The sequence below is a fragment of the Papaver somniferum genome, chromosome 6 (assembly GCF_003573695.1).
Source record: "Papaver somniferum cultivar HN1 chromosome 6, ASM357369v1, whole genome shotgun sequence".
Lineage (NCBI taxonomy): Eukaryota > Viridiplantae > Streptophyta > Magnoliopsida > Ranunculales > Papaveraceae > Papaver > Papaver somniferum.
In genome coordinates this window covers 93,611,014-93,632,934 of record NC_039363.1, presented here as the reverse complement: position 1 = coordinate 93,632,934, position 21,921 = coordinate 93,611,014, and the positions used below count along the sequence as shown (strand labels likewise).

Here is a 21,921-nt window from a genome sequence, read left to right as displayed (position 1 = left end):
TTACGTTTCCAGGTACTCATAATTTCTATGCTAGAGGTTCTCAAGATGATAAGTGCATTGGAATACAATATATATCTTGAATCAATTTGGGAGCTGATATTTGGTCAAAATTATAATCTAGTGCGAACTATTCACATATCTTATGTTCCTGATTAGGAGATTATTAGGGCCAATGAAAGCTGCTAAGTTTGCTGGGACTGATGAGATGGAGGGTTTGAATATTGGATTTATGTTGGATGAAATTCATGTTTTATTTTTAATGCTGATCGAGTGATAGTTCACCTTGGAGGTTCATGAAATATACATTTTGCTAATAACATTAAGTACGAGCCTCAGTGTCAAATTTTACAATCAGTACATATAGCAGTTATCGTTCCCTCTGTATTATTTGGTTATTAGTTGTTGGTATTGCTGTCCACAGAAGTATTTGAGTTACAGAGAAAAAATACCAGGAAAGAGATCTCTGACTCTACAGGTCCTAGCCAAGATAGTATTAAAACACTGAAAAAGATAGAAATAGGACTAGTAATCCGAAAACAAAGAAATACCAGTAGTAAAGGAGGCGTCACATGGCATCAAGAGTTATACTTTTCAGGCAATTGTTCGAGCGCATCTTGAACTATTTTCAACAGCTTCTCCTCAGTGCTGGAGTGCAGATAGTGAGAGACCCTATCTTTCTCCTTTACCGAACATATCTGGGCCTTTACCGCAAATCCTTTTCTAGCCCAATTCGAAGCTTTCCAGGCATAATAATCCCTAGTATCATTCAAAAACGCCGTCTCAAAACCATCAACATAATATTCCAGATCCTGCATGTACCTTGCACTGACTAATAGAGATACCCGAACAGCCTCATCAGGGGAGGCTTCTTCAAGAGCACTATAACACAAAGCTAACATCTGTTAGTTCTCTAAGATACACTAACCAAATCGAGTATCTCATCTGGAAGCAACTTATTTAAACATACCACATAGCACTTACTATCGATTCATTGCAAAAATGCTTGATAGTTGCGACTAGTAATGCATCAGCATGGAATGTGATTTAATCTCCAAATACTATCTGTACAATGAATTATTAGGTAACCCATTCAATTCAAGTAGTTGTTTCTTCTCCGTATGTATAAACTTCATATATGAATTTCATTGAACTAAAAGCCGTGAAAGTCCTAAACATTAGCAATGTTCGGAAAGATAAGGTTGGGGAGCATATCCTTGTTTCTTCATATCCAGAAGAAGATTCTTTAACATCAGATAAATCTCTGCAGATTCTGGGTGATTTTTATATGCAGCAACAAACATATGAGAAATGCCGTTGATCTCAATCCAACTGCAACCTGGTAACTTCTTGACCCCTCTTTCCTTCATCAATTCTCGAACTTTTAGAGCGCTAGCCCATTGACCAGCATCAGCATGAACATTTGCCATCAATACGTAATATCCCGAATTTTGTGGGTCCAATTTAAATAAATGCTTTGATGCCACCTCTGCGATTTCAACATTCCCCTGATTTCGACTCGCTCCCAGCAATGCCCCCCAAATACCTGCATCTGCTTCAAAGGGCATGCTAGTAATAATGTTTAGTGTTTCATCTAGGCGACCAGCACTCCCTAACAAATCAACCATGCATGCGTAATGCTCCATTCGAGCTCTAATTTCATAGTTTTCGGTCATAGAGCGGAAGTAATCTATACCTTCATCAATAAGTCCTGCATGACTACAAGCAGAGATCATGGCAAGAAAAGTTATATGATCAGGTTGAAATCCTTTCTCTAACATAGCATGGAACAAAAGTTGCGCTTCTTTAATCCGTCCATGTATACCATAAGCAGCAATAATGCTATTCCATGAGACTTCGTTCTTCCACTCCATCAAGTCAAAGACCCTACGTGCAAGATTCAAGTCTCCGCACTTACTATACATGTCTACTAGAGCACTCTCCGCAAAGAGATCAGTTCTAAAGGAACCTTTCATCATAAAACCATGGATTTCTTTCCCATCATGAAGTGCGGGTAAATTTGAACATGCAGAAAGTGCAGCTGAAATCGTGGCACAATTATAATTTGCACCCTTCAATCCCATATCACGGAACAGATTGATGGCTTCTTCTGGTTTCCCATTCTGCGAACAGCTCGAAATCATCGAATTCCAGGCCACAACATCTCTCACAGGCATTCTATGAAAAACGCAGTTAGCAAGATCCAGTCTTCCGCATTTTGCATACATATCAGTTAGGGAACTTCCAACATAACCTCCTTCCTCATGCCCATACTTAAGAATGTAACCATGAAGCTCCTTCCCCAACCTAAGAGAAGCCAAGCCAGTCAAAGCTGGCAAAACACTTGCTAGGGTGACTGAAGTGGGCCTCATTTGTGCCTCAAGCAACGGCTGAAAAGTCCGTAAAGCATCACTATGCATACCATGGAGCACAAATCCTGAAATCATAGCCGTATAAATAACGGCATCCACTGTTTTTGTCTGATTGAAAATACTGCATGCCATCTCTATTTCCCTGCATTTGAAGTATATATCGATCAGTGCAGTCTTCAAGAATGCATCCATAACCACACCATGCCTTACAATATAACCATGAATTTCCTTACCTTGCTTCAAATCTGCCAAGTCAGAAACTGAAGGAAGAAAACTCGAAAACGTGATAGAATCTGGTTTAGCACCAGCAGATAACATCTCACGGAACAAATCACAAGCCTCAACCAAAAACCCATTTTGAACATACCCTGCAATCATCCCATTCCATGTAACTAAATCAGTCCGAGGTGTCATATCAAATATCTTACGTGCTTCATATAAACAGCCAGACTTTGAATACATCGCCAATAATGTGTTTGCTACAGGTGACTCTGAATCCACTCCACAATGAATAGCAAGTCCGTGAAGCACTCTACCCATTTCAAGCTTCATTTCAGACGCACAAATAGACAGAACACAAGCAAATGTTACATAATTAGGCATTATTTCCGTATACCTCATCTGCGTAAACACTTCCATAGCTTTCTTCAAATCCCCATTTTTCACATACCCATTAATCATCACATTCCACAAAACAGAATCTTTAACAGGCAGTTTCTCAAACAACTCATGTGCATCACATATCGCGCCATTCTCAGCATACAATTTAATCAAAGAACTACCCACAAATACATCCATCCCAAACCCAGTAGAAACAACAGATTCATGAATCAACCTACCTAAACCCAAAGAATTTAAATTACTACAAGCCTTAACTACATAAGGAAATGTATATTTATCAGGTGAAATCCCACACCCCAACATCTTGAAATAGAACAATAATGCATTATTATAAGAACCCATCATAGTGAACCCTCTAATCATCCAATTCCAAGGAGAAGTATACCCCAAATAAATCCTAAAAAACACATTTTTAGCATCACTGAAACTTTTACAACGTACATACATACCCAATATTCTTGAACCCATATCATTATGATCACTCATTCCATGAACAATGATTTGTGAATGGACCTGATAACCTTGTCGAAGAGATGAAGATGACTGCAACATTGATGTGAACCTGCTCATTAAGGACAAATTTCTCTGGTTCATTTCTCAGCTGAGAGCCTGAGAGAGAGATAGAGATTGGCGCGTGTTTTTCAAACAGGTGGAGTTGTTAGTTATTACTGGAGGTAAAGGGTGCTGATAACCAAAACCAGAATGTTAAGGGCACCCAGTAAAGACAATGTTGGGATTATAACGAGGGTGAATCGGTATTTCCAAAGAAGAAGTTTATTAGTTTCAGACGGATTTGACAAAGGAGGAAATTTGAGAATGTCATTGTCTTCTTCTTGGTTTACTCTTCTTCATCATTTAATTCGATTTGCATTCACAATGTTGTTGTTCAGTTCAGGAGCTGACTTACTGATTTCAGCATGGAGAACCAGGTTAGAATACAATTTGAAGAAAAAAAATTCAATAAATCTTTTACACATGATCAGTTTTGTGTGATGGGTTCTATCTCCTGATTCTCATCCTCTTGTTAAACTTAAATTGGTTTCTGTTTTGTGCACTTTCACTATACATAAAATGTCGTTTCTTTGTTTGAAATGGAGGTTCATTAGTTGAGCTAAAAACCCTTGAATTATCTGATGTTGTTGGATACTTGGATGGATACCCTTTGTGTAAGGTCTCATATAATTGTCATTTGGCTAGTAGTCTAGGCAAAACTTGAAAATTTGGTTCAGTAGAATGACGGGAAGTAGGATTTGGGAGTTTTGGAAAGTGGAGTGCTCAAGAAAGACACTGACTCATCTAGGTAGTGCTATAGAGACTAGAGAGACCACAATAATAAATGCATTAACCAATTTTTTTTCTTCTAGAAATGTAGCTTCTGAGCTCCATCCAACTAAGAATTATTGACCCAGTGTTCTTGTTATACTGAATGAGGCCTATGTTTTTTTGTAAAATTCATGTTTAGGAGATTAAGATGTTCATACATTTGAACTTTACAGCTGTTGTATTTTGTAAGTACTGTAAAGTTCATTATAGGTTCTAATTGTGCTCCTTGATTTGCAGAAACTGTATCTACGCAAACGGGAAAACCCATTCCTTGATGGTATTGGAAGAAGCAACGGGGGATTCACAGATGAAGGTGTTATGTTTGACTTTCAGGGAAGTGTTAGCCACCGGAGTTCAGTAGACATCTCAGAGTCCAAAATATCATTTGGAGATCTCTCTGATGAATTATCAGAGAAACATACTAAGAATTTGGCTTCAGCGACTCATGAGTCAGGGAGAAAGTCAGGGATGATTTCGGCACCATCATTTTCATCTTTCAATATCCCATCAATGTCTCAAATGGATTTGGATGATGAGAATGATTTACTGAGAAAGTCTATTTTGAGGCCTAACAAAGCAGACAAGGCGTCCTTTGGCATTCCTACTGCAGTCAAGCTAAAAGTTCAAAGAATGTATTCGATGAATAAGATAAAGTCGGATATTTCTAGAATTCCACTCCCTCCTTCAGCAGCATCATTCTATAGTGGGAATGTGCCTCCTCGTGTTGAAATTGTTGAATCATGTGAAAGCATTGACAGGCTAAATCAGTACTTGAAAGACCAGAGAGATTTTATCAGTGTTGGTGTTCCTGGGAGGTTCTTACATGTTGTAATGGGGCAAGAGACTACTGGTGATTCCACTTTCTTCGACATCCTTTTTTTTGTCTACAGTTGTAGCTTTTATCTGTGATAATGCATCTTGGTTTGTTCTTTTATGTTGATCACATGATTCCAGTGTCCAACTTTTCTAGGTTTGTTAGTTATTTAGTTAAGGCTGGCTTCAATATCGAAACAATCTAATCTGCACAAGAATGATGTAGTTTTTGAATGCAACTGTGTTGAATTGTTAGTTCACCTCTTACGGACATGTTTTTCAATGATATGCAGATGCTGGATCCGTTGCTTCAACCATCTTGTACGCCTTTTACTTAAGTGAAACACTGAAGAGTATCCAGCTTTGCACTGTGCCCATCATCAACATGAAGCGGGGAGATCTAAACTCTCATGCGGAACTCACATGGTTGCTTGAATCGTGTCATATTGACCTGTCATCCCTGATTTTCATTGACGAGGTATTAAACATCATAGAGTATGTCAAACAAAAATGACTAACAGTACCTAATGCCAGATAAAAGAAAACCATTCGAATCTATGAATTGTGATCTGCATCTCATTGAGTTGATATATGTCTAATACGTGTCTTTACTGCCTACCTAGAACTTCTCCATATGTACCCGAGTACCCAGTCCTGAGTGCTGTCAGTATATATGTAAAAAGTCTATCTTTCTGGTAGGATAATTTTCACTCGTGCAAAACATGTTTAGGGATATAAGGAGGCTTCACACACATTGGCTAATTTCTCTCAACGTGAGCGTGTTTATAATTCTTGCACCCGTCTATCCTTCCTGTTGAGCCTGCATAGAGATGATTCCTGTGATGATTATTTGTGGGATGTTATCATTGCAAGATAGATCTTTAATTATCAGACCTAGGATCGTCTCCATGTTGGTTCACAGATCATTATGCTGGTGCACCAGTGTAGTATCACTGCATAGAGAAACAGTGGGTGTCACCCCTATATGCAAGCGCTTCTTTTTATTAAGTTTTAGAACCCGACATAGTAGACACTTGCGATGTTCAAGGCACATGCACAAGACTCTTACAAAAATAACCTTTGTTCTTCCAATCGAATCCTGCTGTTATAACTGTGGCTAATGTTTGAGCAGATTGATCTCTCTTATTACTACTTATATGGGAGTCTTAAACTAGTCCTGCTGAACAACCACAAAGTACCAACCAAGAATGAGGTAGCATTTAAAATATTGTTGGTTTTATTATCAATTTAAACTTCAGAAATGAAATCAAATGATGAGGCATGTTTAATGTGTCGTCAGTCTTTGAAGCATGCCGTGGTAGAAAGCTTCAATTGTGTAAAGGTACTTAATTGTTTTTTGTGGTCAGCCCGCCTTTTTTCATCTGTAAAGATGTGTCAAACTAACTTACTCTCCATTTATTGCAGGAAGATTCTACTTCTGTGCGGGTTGAAACAGTTACTAGTGGCCAGGTAGAAGTTGTCAGTCTTCATCTCCTAGCTGTAAAACTAAAACCAGTTTTCATGTTTCCTTGATAAACATAATTGCTAATTTTCCTTAATCTATATCTCCAATCTGCTGAAATGGGAAACTTCTGTGTAGAATCTCTCAGTATTTGGTGAACACAATATACTTGGTATGGAAGATGGACTTGACCTCTCGAAAAACACTAGTCTCTCTGAACACTTTTCACCCACTAGTCATAACTAAGTTCAAACCCGCTTGTAGATATCTCGTGTTATTCCTTTGTTACTCTATAACAGCTGGTTCTTTTTCTCTTGCTTATAATTAGGACTGCTCATGTTGTACACTTGTTGCTGAAAAGGTCTCTCTTGCTTCACCTGAGTTGTTGGCTGGACAAGGCTTCAGTCGGCTTTTGGTAATTATTCCTCTTTCTCACTTCCAGTTTATTTGTTCTGAATCTTTATTGTTTCAATCTAAATGCATATGCTGAAAGACGTAGTATATTAACTGCATGTTCCCGTTCAGATTTTTTAATTTTATTTTCTGTAGATGGTTTCAATCCGTGTTAATATCGCCTCTCCACCCGATTTATTTTTCTTATATTTTGTGAAACAGTTAGCAGGTATACTTCTGGATACAGGGAATCTGAAAAGCTCCCGGTGCACCTCCAAAGATAAATACATGGCCACATTGCTGATTAATGGTGCTGGTCGATTTGGAATTAATGGATTTTACCAGATATGTATGGCTTCTAAACTTGGAATTTTCTGTAGATGATTCTACTACTGTGCAACTCATTGTTATAGTTTGGCACTTGCAGTGAAGTATAAAATGTATGATATATCTGAGCTTAAGATAGGGGATATCTTGCGTAAGGATTTCAAGAAGTGGACAACCAAAGTAGGTCAGCATCCTATCTTTCTTGACCTTCTTTTCCAATTCTTATCTATAGCATAAGTGCTTCAGAAGCTTTTAGAATACATATAGGTGGAGGTTTGAGTCCTCTTCAAGGTGTAATATTAAGAATGCTCATTGGATGAGCAATTCAATAAGAGATCTCAGATCGATTCCTAAGCTTCAAATCAGTCATTAGCCCTCAGCAGGAATTTGAGCAAAAACAAAATTAGTACGCAATTCATTTTATGCTGCTCTCAAGGACCCACATAGAAACTATCCAAGGTCTTATATCCAGTTAGGGTGATCTGATTAGTTTTCAGATCATCCTCCTGGAAAGTTGGCTCATCCTAAAACTTAAGCTCGTATTAGTGAGGCTAATGAAGAAAATCCGCCCACATGTTATCATCCACTCTATTTAGATTTGGGGGTAGAGGTTTTAGAACTATATGATTTTTGGTGGGGAGGCCTTGCATGCCGAGCACAACATCCAATCATACCTTGGTCGTCACAGAGTCGGCTTCAAAGTGCTGTGCAAGACAATTACCATGCCTTCTTAGTAACGCTTAACTTACCAGCCCAGGGAATTAGTCACTTACTTACTACTCATTGCTGATAGGCTGTTTGTTCTTTAGAATATTGCTTGTTTACAGATTTATTGACTTGACCAAGTATGATTCCTGAAACTAGGAAAGCCTGACAATCCTGCTTCAAGATTGATGCTTCTATTGATTGGGATGAGTTCTGTCGGCATTTCTGTTGGGCAACTTCTCTCTCATACGGATTCTGCTGCACAAGAAATCATTCTTTTCCAGCGTGAGTTGAATGATATTGTCACAGGGTGTACCATTTTAGCTTTAGAACTATTGGGCCGTGAGTAAAAAATGCTTTGTTTAATTTGTTGTTAATTTAGTTTCTTTCTTGCCATGATTACAGAGTCGGAGAAACTGCGCCTGCTTATGATTGTTTCCGGTTATTATGATGTACAGAAGAACTTCAAGGTTTGTGATCCACTTTTTAGTCTCAATTGTTAAACCATTTAATGGCATATCATTTCATTCTCGTGAAGACATTTCTCATGGTTCCCTGATATCATATTTCCCTGCTCCAAGTTTAATTGGGTTAGCCAGTTAGGGATGAGGTCAGTCTACCCCGGATTAGACTTGGTCACAGCTTTCAGCCTAGTACGCCTTAGGTGCTTTGCTGAAGCTATGTTCTGATGCCCGTGACCATTTTCGCAGTTTCTCTTATTGTCTTTGATAGTCTGGAACAGCGAAACAAATAGTCATTGCTAGACCTAGTTACATCCTACACCCATGAAGACCTTCTCATGAATTCATGGTGAAGTAGGCGATGACCAGTTCATGCTCTTGCCTGTTTTTTATTCAGAGGGAGATCCTTGTCTCGGCTGAATCTTCAGAGCTAATGAGGAATCTACTACATTTTCTCAACGCCAATGCTTCTCAATTGCCGCTAAAAGATCTTCACAAACCAGGTAAGAACTGTTACAGCTTCTTTTTTATTTAATTTGGGGCAAACCTCGGCATGTTGAAGACTAAGCATAATTCAGATGAAACACATTGCATTATTCAGCAAAAGCTATATCTGCGGGTGGGAATTCAGCAGTTTCACTAGTTTAAAAGTTTAAGGGGTTGAGGTGATTATCTTCTTCAATAGTTCTAGAAACCAGAACCCCCATATGGATACCTGTACTAAAGCTGTGACAGTGATTGAACCTTGTAGAATCAGTACTTAGTTAAGTAAATGTAAATCAGTGATAGCTCATGCCGGTTCCAATTTGTTTGCTGTTATTTACTTTCCTGTTTTGCAGATACCAAATAACATATAATAAGTGAGTTTTTGTGCTTGCTATCTGTAGTTGATTCCAATTCCAATTCCAAGTTTAATAACTTAACAGGAATGACGTTTCGGGTTAAGTCGGTGGTAACTGCCCAAAATTGCATGAGTTACACTTAGGCCTTAGCTAAAAATAATTTCGGTTCGCAACGATTGGAATGGGTATGAATTAAAAGTTTTGGCACTCCATAAAATGATTCTAACCTCTGGTTCGTATATATATATATAATCTTGCAGGTCTTAGGGGTGAGCTGAAAGCGTTTGAGATTGATAAGAAGATAACATCAAGGAAAACCATAGAGCGTCTCTTGGAAGAATTTGGTGGAACATCTAGACAGTGATAATACATATACTAATGGCGGAACATAAATAATGTACATTTTCCGGTTGTAATTTCAGCAACAAGTGAGCTTTTGATGAATAAATCACAAATTTAAACCAACATATTCCTGGAAGTTGATATTTCTGGTGTTTTTCATAGTGGATTTGCTGGTAGTACTGCTCATAACCAGAGTTGTCTAGTCTTAAACGAAACTGACTACTTGAATGCACTGCCCATTCCTAGGAAGGGTTTTGCAACACCTCATGGACGGATTGTATATGACATAAGTTGTGTGATAATCTGTGGATTCATTTCGAACTTCACAAAGAACAAGACCATTACAAGAATGCTCTAATTTTATACGCGAGGTAAGGTCAACAGCAATTGGAATTTTGAAGGGAAATAATCAATACAGTTTCGTTCATCCAAGACCAAAGTTTCAAAATTGCATTCTATCACATATCCTGCCTCATACATGAATATTTTCTTCATAAATAGTGCAGGCATCGTAAGACGACATCTCTGACGATTATAGTTTCTTTCAAAGTATGGATCAGATATTAGAGAGTGCCATTGTTGTGATACGGTTTTGAATACACGCAAAGATTTCACTGGTAAACGATATAGAATGCCTGTTAAAAGATCACTGTTGTTGCCTACGGCTGATGCCGATGTTGGTGATAATCTTTTGTTGCACCGGTTGTTGTTACTAGAAACTGAAAGCATCTTTGAATGAAAGAAAAGAAAAGAAAAGGGGTTGTTTTTTACCTGATATTGAAGCTCAAAACTTACTCCAAAAACCCTAATTATATTCCAAACGGCATCTGCAATCCCGATCCAATTTCTTTGACAGTTAGATTACCCCCGCTTTATACTGTGACTTTGAAATCGACGGATTTCTTTCTTTTACTTTGTATCTACACTCGGCATTACTCATGGTTCCGCCAGGAATCGAGTTTATGACCTCAAGCCTCAAGGAGGAAACCAAGTTCTTAACTTTTTTCTCAGAAGACTTTCTAGTCCCACACTGCAAACAACGTACGCATGAGTTCATTATTTAACCTTAGAAATTAAGCACCGTCCCAAGCATACAGGCAGGCAGGATCTGTAGCTGTGGGTGGGTTCCGAGTAGTTAGCCTGCGCCCAAGCGCTCTGGTGATGCTGTGTGCTGCTCCTTTTTTTTCTCGCCTGATTTTTTATCAGAGTAGAAGTACAACAAGACAATTCTGCAGGTCCAAAGTACCAGCAAAGGTATTTATATCGACTCAACAAAGAACTGAAGACAAACATACCGAATTTCACCAAACAATGTAATGTAACCAAAATAAAGCTGCAATTCCCATTCATAAAACTAGATTACTAAAAGACATAGTATGCAGCAGACTGGCCAAAAAGTCTGCTAATGATATGTATACTGAAAACTGGGCTCAGAACCCCTGACCTTTTATCGCCTTTTTTGCTTGATGATGTTATGGGGAGAGCCTTCCCCAGGTTTGTAAGGCTCTAGTTTCAATGCATTTTCATTACCAAATAAAAGAAAGACAGTGTACAGGAACGTGTTTAACCCTCCCAGAAAAGAAAACGTCTTGCTGACAAATAACCAAAGAGAAGATATAAACTTAATTACTGCAGCAACTCGAGGCCAACTAACGATGCCTCAAACATACAACAAGTCATCTGGAGGATATCCCCAAACACTGAAACCATATTTGAAATACTTTTTAGTAGCTTCCAATAGTCCTTGAGGACCTTGACCCTGCTCGATTTTCTCAAGATAGTCGCTGCCAATCTCATACTCATTTTTATCAATCTTACTCATCTTGGCATTCCCGGCCTTGATTCTTAAGCATGGTCTGATAGCACTAGCAACCACGGCAACACCATATTCATCACCGTCAAAAGAACCAGAATCTTCAGTAGGCCGCAGTACAAGGGTCAAGCCTCTTATGCCCAAACAGCTGCACTCAATAGCATGTAAAATGTCACCAACACAACCCTCTTGGTAAGATAAAGGATTGATTAAGAAGACACTCAATGCTTCCATGAAAAAATTGTCCTTGAAGTCCTGTTTCAGCTCGTAGCACTCATCAGTCATCACTCTTTAATACTGCTTCAACTTGCTCCCGTGGGCCGTGTATATCCCCCGTTGGAAGAATGAATACCACCTTTTTACTTTCAGTAATTTTAAAGGTATCCTTTTTGAACCACAACCCAATATCTCGTTGCGCCTGCTCACCTGATACTTGAAGTAGACAGGATAGGCCAAGACGAAAGTTTTTCTTTTTTTCTCATCTATCGTTATATCTTCTGTCCTCCGTTTTTGGTCGCACTCCTCCATCATCGATGAATCTAATTGCAGACGGCGGAGTTGTAGAGGAGATAATGTTTTCCGACGGTGTTATATCTTTTACAACTTTGTCTGTTTGATTTGTGAGAGTTACTGAGATATTTGTGTCTCTACACTCAGCTTTATATTTATGGTCCCGCCAGGAATCGAGTTTATGACCTCAAGCCTCAAGTAGAAAACCAAGTTCTTAACTATTTCTCAGAAGATTTTAAGTCCCACATCTCAAACAAAGTAGACATGATTTCAGTATTTAAACTTGAGCATTGGCCAACCTAGCGCCGTCACAAGCATACAGTATCTGTGGCTGTGGGTTCGAGAGGTTAGCTTGCGCCTGCAACCAATTTTTTTTTTTTTTACGATGAACAAAGGGGGGCCGGTCACCAATTAGTGCCAAGTTTGGCATGTATCAACAGATTTTATTTACTCCCTAATAATGGCTCTCACCACTAGTTAGTGCAGGTCTTAGGGATGAGCTGAAAGCATTTCAGATTGATAAGAAAATAACATCAAGGAAAACCATACAGTGTCTCTTGTATAGACTTCGGACACAGGAGCAGAAGAGGTTTACACCATTTTAGAGCTTGAGAGTATTGTAAGGATTGGTGTACTGAAAATTGTTGCACTCGTCCTTTGTACATTTATATGTCATTAGCTGTTATTAGAACAATTACAGAACCAATTCTGGTGTATCTTTCTACATACATTTGTTTCATAGTTTCACCATCCCAAGTTTTTGTAAGATTACACCTATCTGGAAAATTGAAACAGGATATCAACTAAATTTATAGAAACGCAAGAACGGAAATGCCTGCCTATTCTGATCAGAACAAAAAATCTGATCAAAATAAAAAAGAAATGCCTGCCTATAGCTTATGTATTAGTATTAAAACAAAAGCTCAGGAATACAAAAGATTCAGCAACATAAGCTAAACAATACTTGAAAAAGCCAAAGCAAAGAACAAAAATGGCTAATAACAAAATCTAAAATATGCATCTGTTTCTGGATTATATACCAAAGCAAATGAACAGTAAATTGATCATACCACGGCATTATATATTAAACTTCGGTTACGATCAAACCAAGGAAGAATAAAGTTGCCACATACCCACAGACTTACCAAGCACACACAAAATTTGAACACAAACTAGACTTACAGAGGTTTAAAATAGCTCCAGCAAAGTGAAAAGTTGATCTCTTGAGACCTGTTCCATTAGACTGATTGATCATAATGTTCGTACGGCTTCTATATCTCCAATTTACATCTTTGAATTACTTCATTACAGAAATATAAAATTGTACCCAAACTATCCTGAACTTCACTTAAAAAAAAATAAAAGTGGAAACAGACAACCTCCAAATCAGGCATTCTTCCCTGTCGTTTCAAAGCATAAACCACATTCATAGCTCTAGCATGTTCAGTGCAAGTAAAAGCATAACGAATCACACTCTCAAGAAGGATCTTCAGCGCACCACGAGTCTCTTTATAGATCCACTGATACGTTTCACTCCACCTCTTCTTGCTAATCTTCTAATAGCTGGTTTAGTAACATGTCTCATTGCTCCTCCTTTGCCTAATCCCTTTCATCATTTTTCACTCTTAAGAATCTCTCTAAATTTCTTTCTTCTTCTTCTTCTTTTTCTTGTGTTGTTTCAAAGCAATAATATTCAAGCATGAGCAAGTGTTTCGACATATTGAAATCCCTCTACATAAACATCCGGACTGACATCAAACATTTCCTTAAAACCCTTATTCTAAAGGTCAAAGGATATCACCTTGTCCTCCGGCTATCCATAATATCAACCTTGATGAATCTTTGCCTTCCTCAATAAGCAGTACATCCAACCCAAAACGACAGAATAATTGAGGTCTTTCTAGTATAGTGCTGGGGTATACAGTTGTTCATAGTGAAAACAAACTCAAGCCCCCAAATTAGAACCCTAACCACCAAACTCGTAAAGAGAGTTCTCCCTTGTCGTTTCAAGCATAAACAACTCCCTTAGCTGTAACAGTCTTTCTCCTAGCATCTTCAGTGCAAGTAACAGCATCACAAATCAAATCCCCAAGAAAGATATTAAGAACACCACGAGTTTCTTCATAGATCAATCCACTGTCACTCCACCTCTTCTTGGTAATCTACGATTAGCTGGTTAAGTAATACCTTGATAATTATCTCTCAAAACTTTCTGTCCTCTTCCTGACATTTTTCACTCTCAGAATTTCTCTGGCTGTCTTTCTTCTTATTCAAGCATGAGCAAGTGTTTCCATATATTGAAATCCCTGTACATAAACATCCGGACTAACATCATACATTTCCTTAAAACCCTTATTTTCAAGGTCAAAGGATATCACCTTGTCATTCAGTATCCATAATATCAACCTTGATGAATCTTCGCCTTCCTCAATAAGCAGCACATCCAACCCCAAACGACGGAATGAAAAATCTCTATCTAGTAGAATGCTGGGGTATACAATTGTTAATGGACTAAGATCAACGTTATACTTGACATTCCATCCTGTATAATCCATACACATCTCCCAAATGTCAGCTCGGGGCATGTCATCTTTACGCATCTCCATAAGATGAATATGTTCCCTGCACTCTTTAAAGTATACAATACTCCTACTATAATCTCTTTCAGGATACGGCTGCGTTGGCATTGCAAGCGTCTTCATTAATTCACATTCAATATCAAAATAATGAAGAGTTGCGCTCCACTGATCGATCCAGTGCACTGAACCATTCCAATACATACCAGAGACCAATAATCTACCAGGTGGAGAGAAAGGAAAGGGATCTCCTGCATCTCTCCAAGAGTCTGTCTTGGAAGAGTAGATTTCAATATGATATATACTTTCACTGGTATCTGTATCGCAGAGAGCCAGAACCTCATAGTAACTTGATTTTGCGGGATCAAAAGCTATAGTGAAACTTAAGACACATGGGACACGAGTTTTCCTGAATGGAGGTTTAGGAAGGGTTCTGCAATTCTTCAGGGACGGATTGTATACAACATAAATGGTGTGATAATTAGATACATCATAAACTTCATAAAGAACAAGACCATTGCAAGAATGCTCAAATTTAATACGCGAGTAACGGTTAACATCAATTGGGATATTGATGGGAAAACAACAATCAATACAGTTTCGTTCATCCAAGACCAAAGTTTTGAATTCTGATTCTGTCACAAATGCTTCATCCATCAATATTTTCTTCATAAATAGTGCAGGAATAGAAAGACGACAACTCCGCAGATATAGTTTCTTTTAAAGTAAGGATCAGATATTAGAGACTGCCATACGGTTCTGAATACACACAGGGATTTGACTGGTAAACAATATAGAATGTCTATTAAAGTATCACTATTGTTGCCTATAGTTGATGCTGCTGCTGATGCTGATGAACTTTTGTTACTGGAAACTGAGAGCATCTTTGAATGAAAGGAAATAAAAGGGTTTTTTTTACCTGATATTGAAGCTTAAAGTTTACTCCAAAAACCCTAATTGTATTTCAAACGGCATCTGCAATCCCAATCCACTTGCTCCAGCAATTTCTTTGACAGTCATCATCTAAGATTACTCCCTTTATACTCTGTGACTTTGAAATCGAAAATCGACGGATTTCTTTCTTTCATTTACTTTGTTTGTTTGATTTGTGACAGACCAGGAAGGATTTGTGGTTATTGAGATGGAACATTTATGTCTCAGTACTGAGCATTATTTATGGTCCCTCCAGGAATCGAGTTTACGACCTCAAGCCTCGAGGAGGAAAGAAAGTTTTTAACTTCAATTTGGTTTGTTTTGGCTAGAATTTTAGTACCACATAGCAAAGATACTAGAGTTGAGTATATTATTTAAACTTAAGCCTTGACAAGGCTAGTATCATCCCAAGCATACAGGATCTGTGGCTGTGGGTTCGAGGGTTAGCCTGCGATAAAGGGGGGGTTAGCCCAAGCACACTGGTGTGGTGTGCTACTATCCTCTTAAGTTTTCATTTTTTTTTCATTTCTGAATACCAGACTAGCAATAAGGCAATTTTCAGGTTCAAAGTACCAGCGAAGGTACTAAAAGCATTACTAAAAACATGAGAGGTTAGATGGTAGTTGCCACGTTCTTAAGTGAAAGGAGAAAATTTTCCAAACAGGGAAAGAACCAGCACAGCCAACGCAAGCCAATCAAGTATTTACGATGAACAAACCATACTCAACTGAAGAAGCTAATGTGACACCGTTGCTAGACCAAAAGAGTTTGTCTTAGAGCAAAGATCAAAGACTAAAATGAACGACCAAATTTTAGTTTAGTCCATTGCGTGACGCAGTGGGAGGCGAGTATATTTAGTCAAGCGGAGTTATAGTCTTCATTTGGTTGTGGAGCGGAGGTATAAAGTGCGTCTCATTCAGGCGTTGATAAACATTACGCTCGATATGGGGCGTTGGTAAAGATTACGCCCGATGTGGGGCGTTCATAAAATTTACGCAGGGAGAAGGGGCGTTTGTATAATCTACTTTAGTCTGTTGCGTGACGCAGTGGGAGGCGAGTATATTTAGTCGAGCGGAGTTATAGTCTTCGTTTGGTTGTGGAGCGGAGGTATAAAGTGCGTCTCATTCAGGCGTTGATAAACATTACGCTCGATATGGGGCGTTGGTAAAGATTACGCCCGATGTGGGGCGTTCATAAAATTTACGCAGGGAGAAGGGGCGTTTGTATAATCTACGCCCCATGGGGCGTACGTAAAGTCCATAGAATCACTTCGAACAACAACAGATCAGCCGAGACATAACTCTCCTTCCTTTAACTCTAGCAACACCGGTATCTCATCTTTGCTCCATCGATTACACGGTGAATGATTACCACCACGGAATTGTTGCCGCACCAGATTCTTCAACACCCATGCAACAACCTCTGAACTCATAGTCACCACCACTGACTCCATCCCTGACTGCAGTTTCCATCATTCGACAGAAACATCTCCATTGATTCCCAAACTCCATTTAGCCACAGAAATAACCATCTATCTCCTGACCTTCCTCCACCAGTAGCTCAATCTCACGGAAAACCAGTTCATCACCAGAAGCTCCGATGATCCTCATTAATATCTCCTAATTTACGACCATCTGATTACAGGAAAAGCTTAACCCCAAAGTCACTCCAGCCATGCGTGCAATGTCAAATCATCGTTTAACACCACCACTTCCTTGTGTTGTCACTGGAATCCTTTGGAGTTCCATCTCAAAAATGTAATGGAAGCTGCTTGGAGAAACTCCCTTCTGTTCCGAACTTCATAATAAAATGGAGACGCTGCTCGAACTTCACAAAGAAAATGCTCCATTGGGGCGTTAACTATATAACCGCATGAATGGGGCGTTAGCTATATAACCGCCTGATTCCAGGCGTTAACTTCAGCTACGCCCCATCGGGCGTACGTTTTATCAACGTGCCATTGGGGCGTTAACTATATACCCGCCTCTTCGTGGGACGAACTCTATACAAACGCGCGGCGTGGGGCGTACATTATATAACCGTCCGTCGAGAAACGAAGATTTTATCAACGCTCGATTATATTTAGGTTTAGTCCTGGTCTCGGACCAAATATACTCTGGGATATAATCGATGGTCTGGATTTAATCGATACTCCGTTCCACTGTGTCTGGTTCTTTTACCATAAATTTGGTTATACTCGCCCACTGTGGATGCTCTTACAAGACTAATTTGCCTTGGTCACGGATCACATTGTTGAAGATCAGTTCGTTGTGACAATTCCATATGTCGTCCAACAGATTGCAGCTGGAAGGCGCTTCTGAAGATTGGCAGTGGTTGCTTCTAATTGCCACTAAAAATGCCTCACCAACAAGGTGAGAACAGCTTCCTTTGTATCTAATTTAAGGGCAAGTCTCAGCATGTATATCGGAGAATAACATCAAGGAAAACCGTAGGAAGAATTTGGTGGAACATCAAGATAGTGATTGTACTTATTGATGGTGGAACATAAATATTCTACATTTTTTTTGGCTGTTATTTCAGCAAGAACGGAGCTTTTGGTCAATAAATCACTCATTGATACCAATATATTCGTGGAAGTAGATATTTCTGATGTTTTTCATCCCCCATTTTTGAACTACCAATTTGCAGAAACAAAAAAAATCATAATAGATTGCTGGTAATACAGTTATGCAATCTTAAGTGAATTTAATTTGACTCAGCAGAGAATTTAAGAACAAAAACCAAATTTAACAGTTGAATTTCACAAAACATGAAACGTGACCAAAAAAAAAAAACTGCAATTTCCATTCATTTCCTAAATCAATACAATTAGATATGATCCTCCTGATAACTCTCAGAATCTCTCTGGATTGCTTTCTTCTTCATTTTTTTTTTTTTGTGGCTGCTTCAAAGTTATGTTCAAACATGAGCAAGTGTTTCGATATATTGAAATCCCTTTACGCAAAAACCTGGACGAACATCATACATTTCCTTAAAACTCTTATTTTTAAGGTCAAAGGATATCACCTTTTCCTTTGCTATCCGTAATATCAACCTTGATGAATCTTCGCCTTCCTCAATAAGCAGCACATCCAACCCAAAATAATGGTAGTATCTTCGTTGGAGAATGCTGGGGTATACAGTTGTTAATGAACTAAGATCAAAGCAGTACTTGGCATCCCATCCCGTATAATCCATACGCATCTCCATAAGATGAAAATGTCCCCTGCACTCGTTAAAGTATTCAACCTGCCAATTATCATCTCCTACGGAACGCGGCTGTGTTGGGATTGCAACTGTCTTCATTAACTCACAATCAATATCAAAATAATGAAGAGTTGCGCTCCACTGATCGATCCAGTGCACTGAACCATTCCAATACACACCAGACAGCGCTAATCTACCAGGTGAAGAGAAAGGAAAGGGATCTCCTGCATCTCTCCAGGAGTCTGTCTCGGAAGAATAGATTTCAATATGAAACAAACCTTTGCTGATATTTTCATTGCAGACACTCACAACTTGATAGTAACTTGATTTTGCAGGATCAAAAGCTATAGTGACACTCAGAATAATAGGGACACGAGTGTTTCTGAATGGAGCCGAAGGAAGGGTTTTGCAACACCTCATTGACGGATTGTATATGACATAAGTTGTGCGAGGTCTATGATCAACAAATTTACAAAGAACAAGACCACTGCAAGCATGTTCAAAGTTTATGCGACAGGTAAGGTTAGCAGGAAGTGGAATATCGAAGGGAACGTAATCAAAACCGTTTTGTTCATCCATGACCAAAGTCTTAGGTTCTAAATCTGTCACAAATTCTGGCTCCATCGATACTCTGTTGATAAACAGTGCAGGCATCCTAAGACGACAACTCTGACGATTATAGTTTCTTTCAAAGTATGGATCAGATATTAGAGAGTGCCATTGTATTGATACGGTTTTGAATGCGCACAAAGATTTCAGTGGTAAAAGATATAGAATGTTTATTAAAACATCACTATTGCCGCCTATAGTTGATGCTGATGATAAACTTTGGTTGTTACTAGAAACTGAAACTGAAATCATCTTTGAATTTTTGTTGTTGCTGGAAACTGAAAGCATCTTTGAAAGAAAGAAACGAAAAGGGGTTCTTTTACCTGATACTGATACTGAATCTCCTCCCATCTAGTCGACGTCAAAGTTTACTCCGTAAACTCTAATTGTATTTCCAATGGCATTTGCAATCACGATCCACTTGCATCTTCATACTATGGAATCGAAACTAAACCAACCCAGAAAAAGATTTCTTTCATTTTTTTTCTTTTGATTTGTGAGAGATGAGTGAGAATGGTGGTGAATCTGGTGATGGCGGTGGTCATTTTATGAGTCCAATTTACGCGTTGAATAAAGTGCGACTGAATAAACAAAAAAAATCTACCTCGCAACTTTTCAGCCTAGTACACCTTCGTCGAAGCTGTATTCTGATGCCTATGACCATTTTGGCAATTTCTCTTATTGGCAATCTATGTCATTTTCTCAGCGGCACGAGTTCCGTCGGTGGTAACTTCACAAAATTGCACTAGTTACACTTAGGCTCTATAGTTGCTTCTGACCCTCAAACCCAAACCAAATTCCTTAGCTTCAATCTAAGTATCGAGTTGATATGCGGACACATAATTGATTGACATGGAATTAACAGCATTGCTCGGCGAGATTTTCTTTCATAACAGGTTTTTCTTCAAAAGACCCTTAATAATGGCGTTGTACGTGATAGCATATCGTACACCAAAGTTTTAACATGCTTTAGGGTAAGATACCGAAAGAGCTGACAGTTTCCTTGATTGGTTTTATTTCTAATATTTGATGTCGCTGAAAATTATGCATCTAATGCGAAATTAGTAGACAGTATTGATACTGTTCTCTTCTCGAATTGAGTAAGAAAAACTTTCTTTGTGGTTCTTGACTACTTATGATTATTGTCCTTGAATCCAAGACTACATAAGCGTTACACTTACGGTCATTTATGCGTGATTTTTCAAGTGCAACTCATTGCTGTAAAATCACATTCCACAATATTAACTTGAATCACATCTTAGTTATTCAGGGTTCAGCGTCTTAAAAAGTAATATCAAAAATTTCTAACCAAACAAAGTGTTATTACTGTCTAGAGGGATAGGAATCTCATGGATACGGAAGCACATGGCAAACTTGATTAAATCAAACGTATTAGTAGATTACTCTTTGAGGAAAAAAAACTACTACAAAACAAGTCCCTAATTATAAACAAAACTTAAAGTTAAGAAAAGCAAATAGCAGACGAGACGTCTAACTATTTAAATCTTCAAAATAATCTTGCTGCACCGATCTATGAAGAACGTCTTGAAGTTGTTGGTGTTCTTTTACACAGCTAAAGCTATTTCATTATAGTAGCTTCAACACCAGCAGCTTTCCCTCAATCACCTTTTTGCTTAATTATTGTCTTGGACATTCTCATAGATATGACATAATACCAAATCATACGGATTCATGCCGCTGCATCCAGCTTTTTCTTGTTGTTCATCAGATATTTCATATTCTTCCATAAGCCAGTTTGTTTTCCCATCCTTACTTTTCTTCTGACCAGTGAAGAAAACAAGGCCACTCTTATGACCGATAACCCTACCGTCGACTCCCTTGACAGGTTTCTTTGATGTCGACTTATTCCAGAGTCCAGAACCATCTTTTACTACCCGGTTAGCTCTATCCCCATGTCCAAATTTCTTCTCTCTTCGAGAAAACAAATATGCATCTTTGTTTCCTTCTGAAAATCCATACGTATATAAAAGATGTTCGGGATGACAGTCGTAGATAATGGCATCAGGCATAAACTCAACGTGAAACCCTCCTGGATTTTCAATCTTTTTCTTCAAGTATTCTAACACCAAATCTTCGTCCGCAGGTTTAAACTGGAAACCTAGAGGAACACTTTCTGGACGCCGAATCACGACCATGTCTTGCATGATGCTGTTGCTGCTTGCCATGTATATCTACTTTGTTTTGCTAGAGAACACAAGAAGCAAGATCTCTTTGCTGCTCTTTGTCTAGCTTTGCTGTGTTGAATAGCATATAGAGGTAGAGGTATGACCCTGCTTATATAGTAGTAACACCGGCTGACTTTCTTAGTTACAGTTTTCCAATACTGACATGAAATTGGATTGTTCGTTGACCTGGGAGGAAAATTGCGAACTTTCCCTTTTAAGATTTTTTTTTTTGGTCAATGTTGACCTCGTGTAAAGTCATCGCCGGTATTATCCTTGTTCTGATAGGAAATAGATGTAGGGTCAACTGGTGGCGCCCCCAGTGTAATGAGCCCAACTCTAACAAAATTACACGAAATATATATAGTGTGTAGTATCCTGGCATAGTCCGGCTATTAGTGTACCGTAAGTGACTTGGCTGGGTTTCAGTCC

At 38.6% G+C, this 21,921-nt stretch overlaps 5 protein-coding genes across 5 annotated transcripts; 1 reads left to right on the top strand and 4 right to left on the bottom strand.

Moving 5' to 3' along the window:
- Nucleotides 1-370: 370 nt before the first annotated feature.
- Nucleotides 371-3,542, bottom strand: LOC113291110 (pentatricopeptide repeat-containing protein At4g21300-like). The gene has a single exon (XM_026540681.1). It carries the CDS (start codon nucleotides 3,540-3,542, stop codon nucleotides 1,176-1,178), a length of 2,367 nt encoding a protein of 788 aa, XP_026396466.1. The 3' UTR covers nucleotides 371-1,175.
- A 240-nt stretch (nucleotides 3,543-3,782) lies between these two features.
- Nucleotides 3,783-9,776, top strand: LOC113285902 (exopolyphosphatase PRUNE1-like). The gene is made up of 13 exons (XM_026534640.1): nucleotides 3,783-3,919; nucleotides 4,551-5,163; nucleotides 5,420-5,604; nucleotides 6,259-6,339; nucleotides 6,427-6,468; nucleotides 6,552-6,596; nucleotides 6,917-7,003; nucleotides 7,204-7,330; nucleotides 7,409-7,492; nucleotides 8,173-8,298; nucleotides 8,419-8,483; nucleotides 8,872-8,977; nucleotides 9,577-9,776. Exons 1-13 carry the CDS (start codon nucleotides 3,908-3,910, stop codon nucleotides 9,678-9,680), a joined length of 1,677 nt encoding a protein of 558 aa, XP_026390425.1. The 5' UTR covers nucleotides 3,783-3,907; the 3' UTR covers nucleotides 9,681-9,776.
- A 4,475-nt stretch (nucleotides 9,777-14,251) lies between these two features.
- LOC113291108 (F-box protein At5g07610-like) lies at nucleotides 14,252-15,214 on the bottom strand. Its single transcript, XM_026540680.1, has one exon. It carries the CDS (start codon nucleotides 15,212-15,214, stop codon nucleotides 14,252-14,254), a length of 963 nt encoding a protein of 320 aa, XP_026396465.1.
- A 3,195-nt stretch (nucleotides 15,215-18,409) lies between these two features.
- LOC113291107 (F-box protein At5g07610-like) lies at nucleotides 18,410-19,657 on the bottom strand. The gene has a single exon (XM_026540679.1). It carries the CDS (start codon nucleotides 19,655-19,657, stop codon nucleotides 18,410-18,412), a length of 1,248 nt encoding a protein of 415 aa, XP_026396464.1.
- Nucleotides 19,658-20,940: 1,283 nt separating this feature from the next.
- LOC113291106 (NAC domain-containing protein 72-like) lies at nucleotides 20,941-21,492 on the bottom strand. Its single transcript, XM_026540678.1, has one exon. The coding sequence runs from the start codon at nucleotides 21,490-21,492 to the stop codon at nucleotides 20,941-20,943; it is 552 nt and encodes a 183-aa protein (XP_026396463.1).
- Between the last annotated feature and the right edge of the window lie 429 nt (nucleotides 21,493-21,921).

What these genes read in the sequence shown, in the direction of transcription:
- LOC113291110 (XM_026540681.1), bottom strand. Translation starts at nt 3,542, where the DNA reads ATGTTGCAGTCATCTTCATCTCTTCGACAAGGTTATCAGGTCCATTCA.
- LOC113285902 (XM_026534640.1), top strand. An exon ending in AATGGGGCAAGAGACTACTG is followed by an intron (nt 5,164 to 5,419) that starts GTGATTCCACTT and finishes AATGATATGCAG; the next exon opens with ATGCTGGATCCGTTGCTTCA. An exon ending in AAGGCTTCAGTCGGCTTTTG is followed by an intron (nt 7,004 to 7,203) that starts GTAATTATTCCT and finishes TTTGTGAAACAG; the next exon opens with TTAGCAGGTATACTTCTGGA.
- LOC113291108 (XM_026540680.1), bottom strand. Translation starts at nt 15,214, where the DNA reads ATGGATGAAGCATTTGTGACAGAATCAGAATTCAAAACTTTGGTCTTG.
- LOC113291107 (XM_026540679.1), bottom strand. Translation starts at nt 19,657, where the DNA reads ATGGGAGGAGATTCAGTATCAGTATCAGGTAAAAGAACCCCTTTTCGT.
- LOC113291106 (XM_026540678.1), bottom strand. Translation starts at nt 21,492, where the DNA reads ATGGCAAGCAGCAACAGCATCATGCAAGACATGGTCGTGATTCGGCGT.